Here is a 20306-nt window from a genome sequence, read left to right as displayed (position 1 = left end):
TATATAGTATTTTTTAGGAAAAGCATCTGCCACAAGAATGTCTATTTCAAAAGGGTGCACTGCTGGCATGGATCACTGCTGCCAGTGTCCTGCTTTCCCTTGTAGAAGGTCATGTTTTGTACATTGTGAGGTTTGTATCTGGGCTATGTGGATATTCTATCAGGTGAGAGATGATTTGACTTCAAAGATGTTCTTTGTTTCACTAAGTTGTATAATGTCAAGAGATTCTGCTGTTACTAAAAGAGAACGTGTTTGATGCCAGATTGACTGCATAATTTCATCAGTATGACTTTCTGGTTTCCTAACTCCAGAAGATCTCCAATAAGATGGTGACTTCACTATCATTTCATCAGCAATGCTTCTCTAAGAATATCTAGTGGAGTCTTGGGGAGCCAGGCTAGCTGGATATTCTTACTAGGTAAACATTTTGTTCAAGGTTCAATTAATGGTGAAAAATCAAGGTGGAGGGAGGGTGTTGGAATATGTATAAGTTTGCTAGGGCTGCCATAATAAAGTACCACAGACAGGCTTAAACAACAGAAATTTATTTTCTCATTCTGGAGGCTAGACGTGTCAGCATGATTGATTTCTTCTGAGGGCCTCTCTCCTTGGCTTGTAGATAGCCATCTTCCTCTGTGTCTTCACATGGTCTCCCCCCTGTACATGTCTGTGTCCTAATCTGCTTTTCTTATAAGAACACCAGTCACATTGGATTAGGGCCCACCCTAATGGCCTCATTTTACTTCTTTAAAACCCTATCTCCAAATACAGTCACATTCTCAGGTATGGAGTTAGGACTTCAATGTATGAATTTCAGGGACACATAATTCAGCTCATAAGAGAACTGAAATGTATTGTTTAGGAAAATGACTAACATATTACATAAATAAAATTGTTGGGAGTCTTAAGCAGAACAGAGTAAAAGATACGTGTTATAATAAAAGTGGTAATGAGTTCAGACTTATTGTAGGTGATAAGGCTCAGAAACTGTATAAGAAATAAGAGCAGAAGAGTTAATCATGGAGAATCTCTCCATGGAGACTGGAGGTGAGGACCATTGGGGGCATCTTGGAATGGGCTGCCACAGTGAGAGAGAGAGTGTGTGTGTGTGTGTGTGTGTATTTGTCTAAACAAAAGAAAAAGTGTATTAGTAATTCACTGATATGATAGACCATGACCACTATTATCAAAATCCCAGACCCATTCTTCTTCTCACATCCACTTAATGATCTGAAGTAAAAGAGAGAAAATGTAAATATTCTACCAACCTAATGAGTACACAAGAGGTATGACAACTATGAGCATTACTCTCAGTGCCTGAGGTCTGAGAAAGCATTTGGTGCACTATCCTTCTCATATAACCTTCCAAACAGAGTTACTGTCAAGATAGGTCCAGATAGTGGCTTCTGGCTGCACAAGCGTCCGTCACTTGACACCTATTCAAAACACAGGGAAGTTGACTGAGAGTAACTTTCAGTTACACAACCTCACAACATACTCTTAAAATTCAGTACAACTGGATGAAGAAACAGTAAAAATAATGGCCAGATTCTATTCCATCTGAAATATGTGAAATTGTACAGAGTACAAGAAAAATTGGAGCTATGGAATTGGCACTGATCCATTTATTATTGAAATGCCCATAATATATATCTTATAATTTACTCTGAGAGAGCATCTGATGAGTTAATAAACATAAAACAATGGATCTGAGAATAAATAAGAGAGAAATCTTGTTCTCTCCTACAAGAAAAAGACTCCTCCGAAGGGTCAGGCGGGCTTGACTAAGGGGGTTATCCTCTATCATCCCTGACACTCACTCACCACAGCCTCCCTACCTGCCTATTGTCCCCAACTCCCCACAGCAACTGTTTGGAAGAGGAGAGGGGAGTGAGAGCAGGACCTGCAGGAAAAGTCAGTAGGGGAATGTGGCTGGACAGAGCAGTAATAAATTATTTCTTGCATATTAACAGAAAAAAAAGCTTTTGCTTTCTTGCCAATTCAGCGACTGTCCAATTCTCTCTAAGCTTTTCCTTCTTTCCTTTTCTCTGATGGTCACACGGTGCCTTAGGCCATCCCTCCCCAGTGACACAAAGAGGGTTCCTCTGGTGGGACTGGTCCTGAAACTCTTCTTGAGTCTTCTTTCTATTTGACCGACCTCAAACACCCCAGCCCACTCCCTGAAGTCCCCACAATAAGATATATTTCTTCATTCTCAAGGACATGCTCATTTTTCTCTAAGGGAATTTTAGACAAGAGATCCCATGTCCTCAGTGTCCTTGGTGAGACCTAAGGACAATTTTATCCTTTCCAAATGAAGGTTTTCATGATATCTGTAAGCACTTGGGCAGGTTTTCTACTCAAAAGATGCTTCCTCTTACATAAAATGAGTTGGCAATATTAAGCAAAAAATCGTACCTGAAATTCTCCAGGTGCAAGCTGAATTCCACTCAGCAACACCTCGGGGAAGACATACTGGGTTTCAAAAGTGCCACTGAGGGAGAACATTTCAAACCTGGTGGAAGCAGTTTCAACTGAATCACCACAAGTGTGTAAGTCCATTGTTTTACACTTCAACAGAGTACAAATCTAGGAACGTAAAAACAAAACAATAAGTCTTAGGAAAGCCAGTTGAAACATTCTCTTGACATAGAAAAAAGTGCCTACGCCCCTTTGTTTATAATGTTTGTTATAGTATTACTTCCTCATTAGATTAATCTGGTTCGTTGCTGAATGCTATTGCAACTAGTAATAAAAATAAAGGACTTCAGACCCTAGTGCTTTCTGTAGTTCACTGTAAACAGATTAAACCACATAAAGAAATAATCAGATCCTTGGTCTACAGTCATGAACAATTATACCCTAATTGTTTTCAAGTTAGCCATGTTTTTAATAATCAAAAGTGTTTGATTATTTTTAAAAAGTTTAGACACTAGTTTAATTTCTACCTTAGTGCCTATTTCTAACAATGAAGGAACTTTAAATCTGTACTGAGTCCTAGAGTTGATCTAGAGACAACTCTTGTGATCTGGAAAAGTCACATAACTTATACCTGAGCAGGATAATGATAACAGCTCTTGTTATCCTACATAGTTATACTATACTACACTACAATACATAGCTATTTGCATGTAAATTTAAGTGTATGAATCACCTCACCATGCAGATGCAAAGTCCCCAAAAGGAAGATCCATCTTCATTTAGCTCCATCTGTACTGCATCTTCAAAGCTTTACTCCAAGCCACCTTTATTTCTTGCGTGACTAAAGCAATAGCCCTTAACTGGTCTCCCTGCATCCACTTTTGAAGTTGGAGAGCAAACGTTTTAGGGCAAGTGTGTCAAGATGGGATACAAATAACTTTCAGATAAAGGTAGAATGAACACATGCTTCAATTTTGTTCCCTTGCAATCCTACTAAAACCAACTTTATTATTATTATTATTTTTGGAAGATCTAAACCCACAAGGTTAGGAGAACAGGAGGATAGATTATGGCACAAGTTTAGAAGTTGGGGTGTTGATGCAAAAATGGTAACTGAGGAAGCAGCCCAAGTGCCCATCAACAGAGTATTGGATTAAGAAGATGAGGTACAGGGCTTCCCTGGTGGTGCAGTGGTTGAGAATCTGCCTGCCAATGCAGAGGACATGGGTTCGAGCCCTAGTCTGGGAAGATCCCACATGCTGCGGAGCAACTAGGCCCATGAGCCACAATTACTGAGCCTGCGCGTCTGGAGCCTGTGCTCCACAAAAGGAGAGGCCATGATAGTGAGAGTCCTGCGTACCACGATGAAGAGTGGCCCCCGCTTGCCGCAACTAGAGAAAGCCCTCGCACAGAAATGAAGACCCAACACAGCCAAAAATAAATAAATAAATAAATTTAAAAAGAAAAAAAAAAGATGAGGTACATATATACAAAGGAATATTACTAAGCCATAAAAAAGAATGAAATATTACCATTTGCAGCAACATGGATGGACCTAGAGAATATTATACTTAGTGAAATAAGTCAGACAGAGAATGTGGAATCTAAAAAATGATACAGGGCTTCCCTGGTGGCACAGTGGTTGAGAGTCCGCCTGCCAATGCAGGGGACACGGGAGGATCCCACATGCCGCAGCGTGGCTAGGCCCGTGAGCCATGGCCACTGAGCCTGCACGTCTGGAACCTATGCTCTGTAATGGGAGAGGCCACAACAGTGAGAGGCCCGCGTACCGCAAAAAAAAAAAAAAAAAAAAAGGATACAAATGAATGTGTAAAAAAAAAAACTGAAACAGACTCATAGATACAGAAAACAAACTTGTGGTTACCAAAGGGAAGAAGGAAGGTGTGAGGGACAAATTAGGTTATGGGATTAACAGATACACGTTACTATACATAAAATAGATAAGCAACAAAGGTATACTGTATAGCACAGGGAATTACACCTATTATCTTTAACAACCTATAATGGAATTTAATCTGCAAAAATACTGAATCACTACGTCGTACACCTGAAACTAACACTATATTATAAATCAACTAAAGTTCAATTTAAAAAATGGTAACTGATTTAACAGACCTAAGAAAGCCAAGTTCTGAACTAGCTGTGGGGAAAGCTAAGAATCAACCAATCTAAACTTTTGAGAATACTCAAAAGTTTCCATCTCTGGAAGCACTAGGTACCTCAGGAGCTGGGAGTAAATTGGGGTGCTTGAAGAAAGGAAAATTTGTGGGAAGTTGTTAAGAATGTCTCAGTACTGAGTCCCCACCAATGGATGGGCAGCTACCCTCTCCCTGTTCCAGTAAAAGATGGAATACTTATTTCCAGAGAGGGTAAAGCAGACGATGTTTAGATGGAGGTTTTGAAAGACATGTTTGAAGGGGATTCCTTGAATGAATCAAACTGAATGGTAAAACCATCTCCCTCCACCCTGCAAGGTCATTTCCCTCACTTGACTCTCTAAATGCTGTCAAAAAAGGCATTTATCCTTCAGGAATAGGGTTGCCAGATAAATTACAGGACAGGAGTCCCAGTTAAATCTGAAGTTCAGATAAACTAAAAAAATTAAACCCAGTTTTTAGTATAAATATGTCCCAACTATTGCATGGACATACTTATTTTTTTTTAAGTTGCTGTTTATCTGAACTCTGAATTTACCTGGGCATCCTGTGTTTTTATTTGTTAAATTATTCAGGAAGGGAAATAGAAGATTTTTTTTTTTTTTTTTTGCGGTACGCGGGCCTCTCACTGCTGTGGCCCTTCCCACCGCGGAGCACAGGCTCTGGACGCGTAGGCCCAGCAGCCATGGCTCACGGGCCCAGCCGCTCCACGGTACGTGGGATCCTACTGGTCCGGGACACGAACCCGTGTTCCCTGTATCGGCAGGTGTACTCTCAACCACTGCGCCACCAGGGAAGCCGGGAAATAGAAGAATTTTGAAACCTGGAAAACGTAATCATCCCAAAGGGAAGTCTTTAAAGGCACTTACCTCAGGGATTCCCCTAATCAAAAGCCCAGCTAGACCGTCCCTCTGTGAAGCTTAAAATTGGCAAGTGTCACCCACAGGCTCAGAGCTTTTAGTCAGTTCTGGTAACCCTAAAAAGTCACCATATCCATGAAGAAAGCTTCTAAATTTAGAATTTTAAATTCGAAAACCTGTCTGGTACCAGTGGCTTAGCTAGGGGATCACTGTCCAGCAATAATAACAGAGGACTTCGTTTCATTTGACAGCACTAACCAACCTCCCAACACCAAGAAGAGACCTACCACCAATCCCCTCAAGTGGAACCAAGACTCTGGGGCAGGCAGAGAAGCAGACAAGACTGAGAGAGAAGGATGGAAAAGAGGGAGGAAGAGCTGAGAGACTGCTGTCTTGTGTTTTAACCAGCTTTTGAAACCTAAAACTAAATCACAAAATAATAATAAAAAAAAATAAGCACAATTTTTTAATTTTAAAAATATGGCAGTATAATACTATATATACCACTATATAATGCAATATATGTCAATATGCTGAATAATATATGATAATATTTATATGGCAATAAATATTCTTCTACAACATAATTTTTTAAACTAATTTCCAATCATTGGACATTTTCTACCTGTGTTTTTTATACCATTTTTTCCCCCTTTCTTCTAGCACCTCAGAGCACTGATAAGAAATATTGATTCCGCCGATATTTTCATCCTTTCCTTTCTTGTTGCTCTTTCCCTTAGGCCTATAAAGATAATCGTGTTTCTCTCATCTGTTGGGAGAACACAAAACAAAAAAAGCATGGGCCTCTCTGTCTAGCTTCTACCTTGTTTCCTTTCTTCCTGTATCAGACAAGATTTTTGCAGAATAAATATTGACTCGCTCTTTTCAATATGTCACTCCCTTTGACTTTTCAACCCACTGTAATCTGTCTTTCACTCTATCATTATGAGCCCAGGAGATTCCACCAAAATTATACTCATTCATTCAATAATGGTAAACATATTGCACAAATACACTTCACAATTTCCTCCCTCTGAGAGTCTCTGTTTCCTTTCCTTCCATGAGAGTACTCTCTAAGTTCTCCTTTATTTCTCAAACATATTTGCATGTTCCTATTCTTCTGTTTATTTCCTGCCCAAACACAAGAGTTTCAAAAGCTTCCACCTTTAGCTCACTGTTCACTGTTTTAGTCAGCTTTTGCAATTCACTCTTGTGGGTTTACCACCACCTTTTTCCTGCTGGTTTTCAAAACAATATTTCTAAATCTCGTATCTTCCTAGAGTATCAGACCCATATATTCAACAGCCTATTGGATGGCTCCAACTGAATGTCCCCAGAGTAATTAAAAACCAGCACATCCAAAGCTGGATTGAACATCTTCCCCACTCCCATCCAATTTGCTCCTCCTCTTGAATCCTGATCTGTCAAAGCATCACATTTCATCCAGCCACTCTTGCCAGAAACCTGGTACATTCTAGATCCTTCTTTCTGCTTTCCTGTTCCATGTCAAATTAGTTACTAAGTTTAGTTTTCTAAATATTTCTTGACTCCATACCCTGCTTTTATTCCTATAAACATAATCTTGGTTCAGGTCCTAATAGGACTATTTTCATAATCTAACTAGTCATTTTGTCCTATGTTCCATGATCCGTAGGGCAACCAGAACAATCTACTCAAAAACAGATGTGATCACATCATTCCCCTGCTGAACACCTTCCAGCAGAAACCCATCACTGATGGAATGAAGTCCACATCTTAGAAATGAGAGGTAAGATCCTGCAGGATGTGATCCTGCCTCTATGCTCATCTTCCACCCATCCTTGCTTCTTATGCTACATTTCAGTGACAGTCAGCTGCTTGCTTGTCCCAGCATACCCTGCTTTTTGACATATCCACCCCCTTGCTCAGGCTCTTAACCCCACCTAGAATTCCCTCCCACTTTTTTTCACCTGGATAAAATAGCATAAGTTCAAGCAGCATGCCTTCAGAAACTTCCCTGGATCCCCAAATTAGGCTAAGTGAAGTTCCTTAGTATTTCTATAGCAAAATATGCCTTTGTTCTATCACATGCCAACCTGTACTGAAATTATGTTCATCTGTCTTTTTCCCCTACTAAATTCCTCAAGAGAAGGGTCCATACTTATTCATCTTCATCACATTAGCACCAAATATACACCTGATGTGTATTTGGCACTCGATAAATGTTTGCCAAAATGAACAAGCTTTGGTAGAGGTGCTTATCATACAGCAAACAAAACGCTACACAGTGTGCATGGTTCCAGCACTCAAAAGGCTTTCAGTCTCAAACAAGTATGTACATAATTTGACATGATATGTCTTTGAAAAAGTTAACCATAGGATATTTGGGAGTATATAAAGGAGTTACCTAACCCAGCTTGGGGAGTGGGAGTGTCAGAGAAGCCACCTTGGTGAAGATAACACCTGTAAAGCACTATGAGTGCTGAGTAGCTGGGGGCCATCAAAACAACAACAACAAAAAAAACTGTTCAAACATCCGGAGGTTCTACAGATGCTGACACACTGTAGATGGGAAATGTCTCAATATGATAGAAGCCCAGGGTACATAGGGGAAGAAGTGACAGATGAGGACAGAGAGTAGGAAAAAGCACGTTAAGACTTCCTGAGTCTTTTATGTTAAGGAATTTGATTTGCCAATTAGAAAACAGTGAGGAATTTTAAGCAAGTGAGGGAAATAATCAGAAATGGTGTTCCATGATTTTTGTAATTATAGTGTAAAGAATGAACTGGATGGAACTGAAACTATCAATGGGAAGCCCTCTTAGGAGGACACTGCAATAATCTGGGTGAGACAGGATGGGGGCCAGATCAAGGAAAAGAAGAGCAGAATGAGAGAAACATGGAAGCAGCTTGTTCTTAAGGGTTCCACCTCAACTGGCTATAATAGCTCCCCCTTTATGCTGAGGGCTGTGAGATGTCTGAATCTTTGCAGCTATTCTACTGCACATCACAGAGGTCAGCTCTATATGTCTCCGGGACATACTCAGCCTGAAGCTTCTTATAAAACAAGATAGGCATTAGTGACCGTAAATGGGAAATGCCTTGATAAGTTCAGGCAGGAAATATTAGACGTTAAATATTCATTAAAATTATCTGTAATTTGATTAATAGATCATTTTAAACACTGGGACTGTAAGTGAATGTTCTGCCTTTTCCCAACCAGTTTAAAATTGGACTGACATCTAAGATTGCAAGTTTTAGCAAGTAAAAATTCAGGATACCCAATAAATTGGAATTTCAAATAAACAACCAATTTTCGGTATACACATGTCCCCCAAAGTGGGACATACTTATAATAATAAAAGTAATTCATTGTTTATCTGAAATTCAAATTTAACTGAGTGTCCTGTTTTATCCAGTAATTCCCCTGCCACCAAAAGAATCATTACCTGTAAGTAATAGCTCCCTTCCACAGTATGTAGTCCATCAAATGCCCCTAGTACATAAACTTCATCTGACCTCTTCTCAGACATCTTGTAACTTAGATGACAGCAGAGATCTTTCTGACAAACTGTGTAATTTCCTGTGACTCCTTTGAGCTCCAAGAAGGTGAACTCGTCAAAAAAGATGATGCCCTTAAATTCCTGGTTTCCCATTGAGGGGGCTTCTATACCACTCGCATAAGAAGTCCAATTCACTACTGCTGTGGGGTGTGGGTGGGAGGCCAGTTGTGAGAGAAGGAGTTTTCCCTTCTCTGTCTTCATATCATAATGAAATGCTCTTGGAGAATCAGGTGCGTAGATGCCACTTCCTGGAAATTGGAAATGACATTTAAAACAGTAAAGCAAAAAGGGGTTGCATAGTTGTTATTGTTATTCTAAACTCACGTTAACATTTTACTTTCTCTAAGCTATATATTTCATTAATTTCATTAAAATATGTTGATAAGGACAGATAGGTGAGATGAAATCCAATAGAGTATGTCACCAAGAAGCCAAGAAGAGAGAGTTTCATGCAAGAAGTCGTAAATTTTGAAAAAAAACAAAAAGAGAGTACATTCAAGTTGAATAAAACTAAATCAATTTATGAAACAATTTAGGTTGAGATTGATCCTACAGCGTGTCACCAGCTAGATGTGCAACCATTAAGGGTTGGAAAACATTGTATTGAGGAGTACATGTTAGCTAGAAAGAACATGATTTGTTTTTTCCTTTTTTGATTATATCAAAATCTTAAAGATGACACGTTACCTGTCATTTTCTTTGAGGGGTAATGTAAATTGGATGCAAGGAAGTTGACTCCCATGCCCATAGCCCAAGCTGAGTGGAATTCAATAGCTGACAAATGTGGCAAAACATTCATCCAAGCTGTCGGGAAGAGTATGGTGTCCACGTGGAAATCTTTCACCAGGGTCACAGCAGGATCATGGAAGAGAATATCAAAGCACGTGAAAATGCCAAACTTTCCAAACGTGGTGTTGAAAGTCACGACCTCAGCTTCCTTGGGTGCATTGAACTGATCTTCACCCAAGAAAAGATTTTGCTGCAATAAACAGAAGATGATGGGAGGGGGAATCTCTTTTAAGAAGTTGGCCTGAATATCACTGCATCTAAAAGAGTGCAAGCTCGCATCTACTAAACAGTGCCAATCTCATCTATCACCACTGTCTCTGCAGGGAAAGAGCGTTAGAAAATCAAAGATCGCTATGCTGATAGGATTACTATGGCCTTTGGTTTAATTTCCACATTTGATAGATCTGTAGAAGAGAATCCTTATCTATTAAGACCTTCTCGAATATTAGAGACATAGGAGTGAAACAGATAACTTCTATTTGCCAAGAACACATAACAATTTTCTGCAGACAAAGAACTTTCTTTCCTCTTTTCTCCTTAAAACCAAGTCTATCTGGTAAGGGGTTTTTCATTTTAGCCTTGACCCTTTGCCAGGGCATGCATTAAAAGGGACAAAGTCCAAAAGGCAACATTTATTTCAAAACAGGGAGCTTGCTACTGATTATCACATACTCGTAATGACACTTTCCTGTGTTCTTAAATGTACAGGACACCTCCCTTTTCTAGAACCTTATCACAAATAATCATTACTTTCTGTGCTTTGTCTCTCCTCTGCTTTTAAAATAAGCTTGTTATTATCAACAATGGTGATTTTTTCCCTTCTTGTCCACTTTATTTTGGTAAAGCAATTCAGCAGTTGAATTATCTGCAAATGAATTCTACCTTATGGTAGCGGGCCACCAATTTCCCTTAGAGTCAAACACCACATCAGTGTTGTATTGGTAACGACCATCAGGGGGACAGTGAGGGTCACTGGCATTGCATGGCTTCCTTGTCTCCAATGTTTGCCACGACGTAGCTGGAGTTTTCCTTGGCCAGACAGCTGAGCCTGTCTTGCACTGGGTGCGGCCAAATCTGATATGTGTTCATTGGAAGAGGAAAAAAAAATCAAACTTAGCGTTTAAGTAAATTCAGAATGATAGTTGCCTGACTTATGTGATATACGACAGAAATAACTTCTAAAAACAGCATAGATAGAAGGGAAGGATTAAACAAGAAGAGACTTCAGAGAAGTCCATGCTTGTGGGAATTTGGTTCTAGGAATTATTCTAGGGTAAGACTCCAGGCCTTATATTCTATGACATTTATCATCATCTATAATCCTATATTCCATTTATGTGGCTCATCTTGTATGTCACATCTTATAGATCTTTGGAGGCAAAGACACACATCTCCTGTTCACGGCGAACCCATGTTCTGAAAGAAAAAGAGGTATTAAAAAATATTTTGAATGAAAGAACACATTTTGGAAGTAGGATGATTGCGGAAAGATGGCAGAGTAGGAAGCGCCAGGATCCATCTCTCTACCTAGATAAACTTGCCCTACAGGAATCTAGCTGACATAAATTATTTTGGAAATCTGGAGTCTATTAAAAGACATGAAAACTTCCAGGGAAACGCTTGGAAGATAAATTGCAGTCAGGTTGAGTCAATTTAAGCTCTTAGCTCAGCAGGGGCTATCCATAGCCCCAGCCCCCTGCAACCCACCCCATTGCAGGCAGCCATGCAGGTGTTCTTGGAGCAACTGCCGGCAGTTTGTAGGAGCAAGGGTGGGCCATAAGGACCACTGTCTTCCAGATATCAAGGGTCTGGTTCTGATCACTGCTAACTGCTCTGTTCATGGAGGTACACACACACAGAGACAGGCCATTATTACATATACTGTTGCAAGCACTTCCCCCACTGGCTGAAACGACTTCTAGGGGATTTAAAGCACCAGTACCTTCTTTTTACCCCTTTTGGAGCAGACATTAAAGGGACTAGGACATGGAAAAGCAACAACTATACAGAATTCAGAAAATCACTGCATATGCCCAGGGAAAGTCATAGACTAAGAAAAGACCTGAGAAGACTTTAAGCTTACTCCCAGCACGGAGACAGCCTACAACAATCAAAACAAACAAACAAAAGACATAAAACCCTGAAAAAGGCGGAGAATTTGATTTCCAGAGTTATCACATTATAAGATTCAGATGCCCACTTATCAAGAAAAAATCGTAAGGCATGCAAACAGGAAAATATGACCCATTCAAAGGGAAAAATAAACCAATAAAAACTATCCTGGAGAAAGACCATATGGCATACCTGCTGGACAAGACTTTTAAGACAACTGTCTTAACGATGTTCAAAGAACTAAAGAAAGACATGAAGAAAGTCAAGATAATGATGTATGAACAAAATGGAAATATCAATAAAGAGATAGAAACCCCGCCCCCTCCCCAAATTCTGGGGCTGAAAATGACAGTAACTGAAACAGAAAATTTACGAAAGAGATTCAAAGACAGACTCAAACAGGCAATGATCTCTAAAAAGGATGAACTCAAAGAGACCCATATTAAGACACATTATAATCAAACTTTCAAAAGACAAAGACAAAATCATAATTTTGAAAGCAGCAAGAGAGAAGTGATTTATAATGTACAATTTATAATGTACAATGTATAATGTATACATTGTACATTATATAATGTATAATGTACAATGTATAATGTACTAAGATTATCAGCAGTTTTGAATCAGACAATTTGGAGGCCAGGAAACAATGGGCTGATATATTTAAAGTGTTGAAAGAATAATACAGTTACTAAAAACCCTGTCTCTGGCAAAACCATCCTTCAAAAGTGAGGGAGAAATTAAGATATTCTATGTTAATATGAAACCAGATAGACTTTAAATCAAAAAAGGTTATGAGAAACAAAGGACATTATATATTAATATCCAGAGTACAAAGGGAACTCTTAAAAATCAGCAACACAAACCTGATTCAAAAATAGGCAAAAAACACAAAATAAAATTAATTAATTAATTAATTAATTTTTTAAAAAAAAGGGACTTCTCTGGTAGTCCAGTGGTAAAGAATCTGCCTTTCAATGCAGGGAATACAGGATCGATCCCTGGTTACCGCAACTGGGACCCAACGCAGCCAAAAAGATTAAATAAATAGGCAAAAGATTTGAACAAAATTTTCTCCAAAGATACACAAATGGCCAATAAGCACATGAAAATATGCTCAACTTCATTAATTATAGGGAAATGCTAATCAAAATCATGACAAGATACCTCAAACCCATTAAGATAGCAACTATTAAAAAAAAATAGAAGAACAGCTGCTGGTGAGGATTTGAAGAAACTGGAACACTTGAGCACTGTTGATGAGAATGTAAATGGTGCAGCCACTGTGGAAACCAGTCTAGCAGTTCCTCAAAAAATTAAAAATAGAACTACCATATGATCCAGCATGTTTGTGTATATATCCAAAAAGTTGAAAGCAGGGTCTCAAAGACATGTTTGTACACTCATGTTTATAGCAGCATTATTCACAATAGTTAAAAGGTAGAAGAAACCCAAATATCCATCGATGGATAAATGGACAAGCAAAATGTTGTACTATATACATAAAATAGAGTATTATTCATACACATATTCATACTTTCCTTAAAAGGAAAGGAAGTTCTGAACATGCTACATTGTAGATGAACCTTAAGAGCATTATGCTAAGTGAAACAAGCCAATCACAAAAAGATAAATAAGGTACAATTCCACTTATATGAAGTAGCTAGAGTGGTTAATTATAGAGAAAGAAAGTTGAATGATGGCTGCCAAGGGCTGAAGGGAGGGGGAAGTCAGGAGTTATTGTGTTTTTTCCCCAGTTGCATTGAGATAGAAGTGGTATATAACACTGTATAAGGTTAAGATGGAAAATGTGATGATTTGATACATGTATATATTGATAAGTGCTTACCACAATGTGATTATCCTTCACCTCACAGAATTACAATTTTATTGTTGTTATGGTAAGAACATTTAAAATCTACTCCCAAAGCAACTTTCAAATATACAATACAGTATTGTTAACTATAGTCACCATGCTGTACATTAGATCTGAGAACTTACTATAAGAAAATTTGGTGTCATCTGCTGGCAATATAAGAAAAACCACAGCAATCATACACAAAACATATCACTGAAAAAGACCAACAAGGATAGGAAACTGCATCTTAAAAAATTATTATCTCAGTGCATTTATATAAAAAATAACCATTTGATAGTTTTCCCCCCTTGTGTGCTTCAAGTCATATCTGAAATGCAGATATAAATACAATACGTTGGACCACTTGAAGTATATTTATCCCATGTCTTTTCAAATCACCTGAAGTGGTAGAATAGATACATGAAATAGAAGCTTACTGTTCTGAATTTCTAAAACAGTCCCGATTACATATTTTCCTCCTGTCTATATTAATCTTGAAAGTGCACCATGTATTTTAATACATTTCGATTTAAACTACATTTTTCTGACTGTTTGCTATACCCAGAAAAGCTCCAAAATTCTTTGTTAGATTTGGAGTTTAAAAAATGCATTTTGCTTATGTGAGCCTGAAATCTGCTTCTCACTTAATCCTTAATATCTGCTGAGCCCTTAAGGTATGCAGAGCTCTGTCCTAGGGCTACTGGGAACAGAAAAAGGAGGTGAAACAGAAGAATTAAAATATATTTGCTAAGACTGCTTTCAAAGTGTTCAATCTCAAAATATAATACAAGTCATCAATTATTGAAGAAGACATTTATTAACCTTAAAAATGTTATGAAATATTCAAAAAAATTTGTTGGGTCCTAGCACTACACAGAGCACCATGTTAGATATGTAGGCATCTGGGGAAAGGACATTCTGGGCAGAGCTGTCCAAGTGCACAGTGTGGGAGATACAGTGTAAAATAAGGCTGGTGCACTTCAAAATCCTCTAATCTTACTGGAGAAAATGTGTATGCACACAAAACCCTGAAACAACAGTACAAAATAATATGCAATCAAGTATCAAAATGCTTTTTCATTCAAGCTAGCTAATTAGGCAAGTTTTTTTTTTAACTTATTGAACTAATGACTGACTCTTTAATCTGTAGGCCACATCACCTTTATCAGAGGTGCAGACATTCGCTGTATTAAAGGATGTCCCTTGTTCAAGAATTCCTACTCATTCCCACAGTGGAGTACCCAGTACATAGGAAATAGTCAAGGAAAAAAAAGCTGAATAAGTAAATTCATCTTTGAGTTAGGCTCCTAGACACAGTTTGTCTCTCAAGAAATCTACAAGGTTTCTTCTGTGAGGCAATGAAAGCTTGTAAGTCATATTCTTCCTCTCAGCCTCCCAGAACTGTATTGTATGTTCATTTGTAATTGTCAGCCCACTACCATGCTGCCTTGTAACAACTACTTCCTCTACTTTATTCAGGTAGCTTCTCCTTTGTTTTTACATGTAAACTGTTGTGTTTTTTAATTATATAAGATTCTGTAAGAAGCCTCAGATCTTTCTGGAAGCATGTGAAGTATAAATGCTAAATAAATAAATAAAATTAAAAAGAGAAATAACGAGGGTCTGTTCCCATAACACCCAGGCTAAGTGGTGATGCAGACCGCCCCCCTCCAAAAGGTTGGTGACTTTGAGAAAAGAAAGTAATCAACTCTGGATATGTCAAACATACTCAACAAGGCATGATATCTGGTTGTATGCGAGGGGTAAAGGAGCTGGACTCCTCTCTTCCTTTCTCATCTTACATTCAATCTTTGAGCAAAACCTGTCAGAGCTACCTTCAGACTTTATTCGGAATCTGGTCATTTCTTAATATCCAAACTTCTACCATCTTCATCCAAACACCATAATCCCTCTGCCTAGATTATCGCCATAGCTTTTTTTTTTTTTTTGCGGTACGTGGGCCTCTCACTGTCATGGCCTCTCCCGTTGTGGTACACAGCCTCCGGACGCGCAGTCTCAGCGGCCATGGCTCACGGACCCAACCGCTCCGCGGCACGTGGGATCTTCCCGGACCGGGGCACGAACCCGCGTCCCCTGCATCGACAGGCGGACTCTCAACCACTGTGCCACCAGGGAAGCCCCAATAGTGCTACTTTTATCAGACTTCATATTTCTTATTCTAGACTTGATGTAAAACACTTACACAGTTCTGCTATATCACCTCCTAGGTTATCACATTAAGCTTTAAGAATTTCATATATATTAAACTCATCCAGCTATCTTATTAATGTGAAAGGAAAAATTTTAATCTTAAACTGACATGTGACTCTGTTTCACTATTTTCTCACTTAGTTTTAAAAGTACAGACCTACATAGGGAAACAATTTTCTGTTCACTGGCAAGGAGTCAGAAGAGGTGAGTTTGGATATGGTTCTTCCTCTAGCCAACCACCCTGTGGCCCTAAGTTATGCTATCATCTCCAGATCATTCCCCCAGTGGAAATTCACATTGAATTTGATCATTTCTATGTTATGTTACAGCACTGACTTTTGTGATATCATAATGCATATTCATTTTCCTAATACACATGTCTGTAGGAGATGAAAAATTATAAAACTATCTTGAAACTTAGAGTCAATAGTAAATCTTATACAGTGATCTTCTACAAAGTTTTCCCAGGTAAAGTAATTTCATGTTCATGATTAAATTTTCCACAATATGTTTCTTTACCTGTCGGGATTATTACAAGGGATCCAGTTCACTTGAGGGTCTGGGATATCCTCCAAGTATGGGTAGATAGATTCCCTGTTGAAGTTAAAGCCGTAAATACCATCTTCTGGAGTCACAATAATATGTGCACCCTGTTAAAAACGGAGCTGAATCAAAATATTTCTCAAATAAGCAAACAGTCAAAAATGGGGCCTGCAAGAGGACCTGAGTGGCTGAAGAACAAACATTCAGGGTTTTTTTTTACCACCTTATTCTTTTGCTTTCTACATTTTTATAATTTATTTTCTTTGTCCAACCAATTTCATTTTCTAATCCCACAGTAATCATTTCTATGTAACTTTTTCATCCTTTCATGGCTGTTAATATTTTTCCAGGCTATTCTCAGGCTCTACCATTCACTGTGGTTGTTAACTATAAACCTAACTCTTCCCTGGATAAACCCTCTCCCTGACCTTTGGCCAATTATTTTGCCTGAGTGTGTCAGGATTGATTTATCACTCTCTCCTCCACCCAGCCTTTCCTGCCTCATACCCTGCAAATGTGATTCCTGCTTCTCAGAAGGGAGCTCTGACACAGTTACCTGAAGGGTGCCAGGCCTAGAGGTACAACGTGAGCTCACCTGGGCGCCTTCAGTAGGAGGGCCATCCTGGAAGCTGCTGTGTGGCCTTTAAGGAAATAGTTGGACTAAGGTGAAAAAGAACCTCAGAATTCTTAATAACTTTCTAATTAATTAATTTATTTGTTTGGTTGCACTGGGTCTTAGTTGCGGCATGCAGGCTCCTTAGTTGTAGCTCACCGGCTCCTTAGTTGTGGCATTCGAGCTCTTAGTTGCAGCATGCATGTGGGATCTAGTTCCCTGACCAGGGATCGAACCCAGGCCCCCTGCATTGGGAGCTCGGAGTCTTAACCACTGCACTACCAGGGAAGTCCCCTTAATAACCTTTTTAAATCTTTGCATGTAGAAGAATGTATGTTGATAGATATATGTCACACGTATATATCCATGATTTTCGTCAGACTTTATATATCCCTTGTTTACCTGATCTACAAATAGCTTATTTCAACTATATTCGTCCAAACCATACACTTAAACTTAACCCTTCATTGAACTCAAGGACTTACTATACATTAAAATATGTACTTTTGTCTTGTAATTAGTATGAAGTATATAATACACACTGTATATAATAAACAATGCAATTTACGTTTAATTGTCTTGGTATTATGAACTAACCTAAAAACCTACAAACTCTTAAGAGCACAAAAGTACACCAAGGCCACAAACACTCTAAGAATAGCAACTGATCCCTCACCCATCTGTCCTTCACCCTCCATCTGTAGCAGAAAAGAGCAACAAAATTGTTGAATTTACAGCAAGTTCCTCAAAAGTTTGTTGCCACTTAATAACCAGCCGTTCTTTTCAAAATGTTGCTCTCACTACAAGGGAAGCATGTAATAGTGTCTTTGCTCTAATAACTAGGAGCAGGGAGGACTCTGTAAAAGAAGGACTTGGCTACCCTGACACATATGTCATTCAAAAGTGTAATTGACCCTGACAGTGATTCCGTCTCCTAAGACCCCACCCTTTTCTCTACGTAGAAGCCAGCACACTTGAGAAATGGTACCTGCTTTGATGCTGATGCGATTGCTTTCTCCAAAAGATCCAGATTTTGGTTCATTAATAGCAAGGCCTCTTCATGGGACACCGGTATCAGGGTGGCATTAGGCAATATCACTGCATGCTCATATACAGCTGCAGTAAACGTATCCAGAGAGCTGGCTGTTAAGACACAGAGAAAGAAAATTGCCGCATAATCCAGCAACTGAGACATAGTCATGCCGAAGTCCAACGATTGCTGAAAAGCAGAGCAAGCCCTGATATTTACAGGGAGAAATCACGTGGTTCCCAGAACTTAGTACTTTAAAAATAAATTACAAAAGCTAAGTTTAAGAAAGCCTTCTGGTTTTACAGCATAGATGTAGATGTAATCAGATTTTATGTAACAAATGACCTACTTTTTGCAAGAGATTTTGAGGATCAAATAAGAAAATGCATATGTGTTTTCCTTCGCTAGGGTTGTCATAACAAAGTACCACACACTGGGTGGCTTAAACAACAGAAATGTATTCTCTGTCATTTCTGGAGGCTAGAAGTTTCAGAGGAAGTGGGTCAGCAGAATTGGTTCCTCCTGAGGGCTGTGAGGGAAAGATCTGTTCACGCCTCTTTCCCGGTGTTTTGCTGTCTTCTCCCTGTGTGTCTTCACCCGGTATTCTCCCTGTGTGCATACCTGAGTCCCAATTTTCTCTCTTTACAAGGACACGTGTTAATGGATTTAGTGCCCACCCTACTCCAGTAAGACGTCATCTTAACGAATTACATCTGATATGATATTATTTCCAAATAAGGTCACTTTCTGGGGTACAGGGTGTTAAGACTTAAACACATGGATTTTTGGAATTCATACACTGAGAACTTCAGCACCTAGTAGTCTATGTAAATAATTTGAAAAATAACTTTTCAATTTTGAAATTGTTATTAATATCATCACGTGAATATTTGAGCTTCATACTTTGTTCACTTTAGTTTGCACAAAATGGCAAAGAGTCAGAACAAAGGGGAATATAAAAGGGCTATTCATTGTCTGTGGAGAGCCACCTGAAAAGTGCTGCTGTGCCTCAGCAAGGCTGAGACCCTGAAAAGTGCTGCTGTGCCTCAGCAAGGCTGAGAACAATAGTGCTTGCATGGCAGGCACGGGTATGTACGTCATGGGAAAGCAAAGCTTCCCACAGCGTGGATTCTCTCAATTTCCCATGTATATAATAAAAGCTCTGAGTATTTGCTTGTATTAGTACTAATATTCCCATTACTCATGGGGGATTTTAAGAAAGGCTTCAATATAAAGTGGGAAAAACCTAAAAATCCCCCTCCAACTACACCAGCTGTTCCTACTTATTGACCTGCATATTGGATTAAAAGTAATGCTATAGGAATGTTTATATTGCAACAGCCTACGTTAATGGAAAAGTTAGATGATATATGACCAAAATGGGGAGTGCAAGATATATTTGGAGTACATTGGTATTGGCACGAGGGAAGTTTAATAAGAAATAAAGTTATGATGAAACACTTTTTAATGGAACATACAGCTGCAACGTTAAAGTTAAATTGTAAACCTGGGTTTTATATTAATAAGTATAAGGGACAATAGATCTATTGTAAATATTTTTAGGAAGATCTAAAGTCTAGATTAAAGATTCAATGTTTACCACCATGGCCCCCAAACCCACCGCTTTGGCTTCCCCGTACGTGTAGTGAGTGGCCACATAAATTGTGTCCACCTGTTAGTATATATTTTCGTGTTTTATGAAAATGTATATAAATAAAATTAAGAAGTTTTAAGAATGCTTTGATGAAATGCTTTTGATTTAATGATGATTAAACATTAAAAAGCTTTAAGAGTCTTTAGGTTAAGCCAAGAGTGAGACGTGACAAGGCTTCTTACCTGCACCACTGAGGCGAAACGTACAAAGAAAAGGGCGCTGACGCAGAGTATGTGGGAGTAAAGCACTGAAGCAAAGCGAACCAAGGAAAAGGACATGACGACTTTTGAGAATTTTGAGGAAACCACAAAGGACGTTTTTTAGCCACAAGGGACAATTGCTTTCAATCACAAGGGACAATTATAGACATAATAAGAAAATTACGTAAACTGCGTGTGTGAAATGCTTATGTAAAAGGTTCTTTTTGGTTTGAGAAAATGATGGTGATGATTGATAAAGTAATAAACTAAAATCAGTTTATTGTTTTGAAAGTATA

At 38.7% G+C, this 20306-nt stretch overlaps 1 protein-coding gene across 1 annotated transcript; it reads right to left on the bottom strand.

The window, feature by feature from the left end:
- Window positions 1-688: 688 nt before the first annotated feature.
- Window positions 689-18583, bottom strand: VNN1 (vanin 1). The gene is given in 10 exon segments (XM_032651805.1): window positions 689-1436; window positions 2419-2589; window positions 8887-9248; window positions 9688-9979; window positions 10672-10700; window positions 10703-10778; window positions 10780-10853; window positions 10856-10863; window positions 16490-16620; window positions 18115-18583. Coding segments are annotated over 10 exon segments (1482 nt in total). The 5' UTR covers window positions 18328-18583; the 3' UTR covers window positions 689-1310.
- Window positions 18584-20306: the final 1723 nt, after the last annotated feature.

The sequence above is a fragment of the Phocoena sinus genome, chromosome 12, assembly GCF_008692025.1.
Source record: "Phocoena sinus isolate mPhoSin1 chromosome 12, mPhoSin1.pri, whole genome shotgun sequence".
NCBI lineage: Eukaryota > Metazoa > Chordata > Mammalia > Artiodactyla > Phocoenidae > Phocoena > Phocoena sinus.
This window is presented reverse-complemented; position numbering and strand designations above follow the sequence as displayed.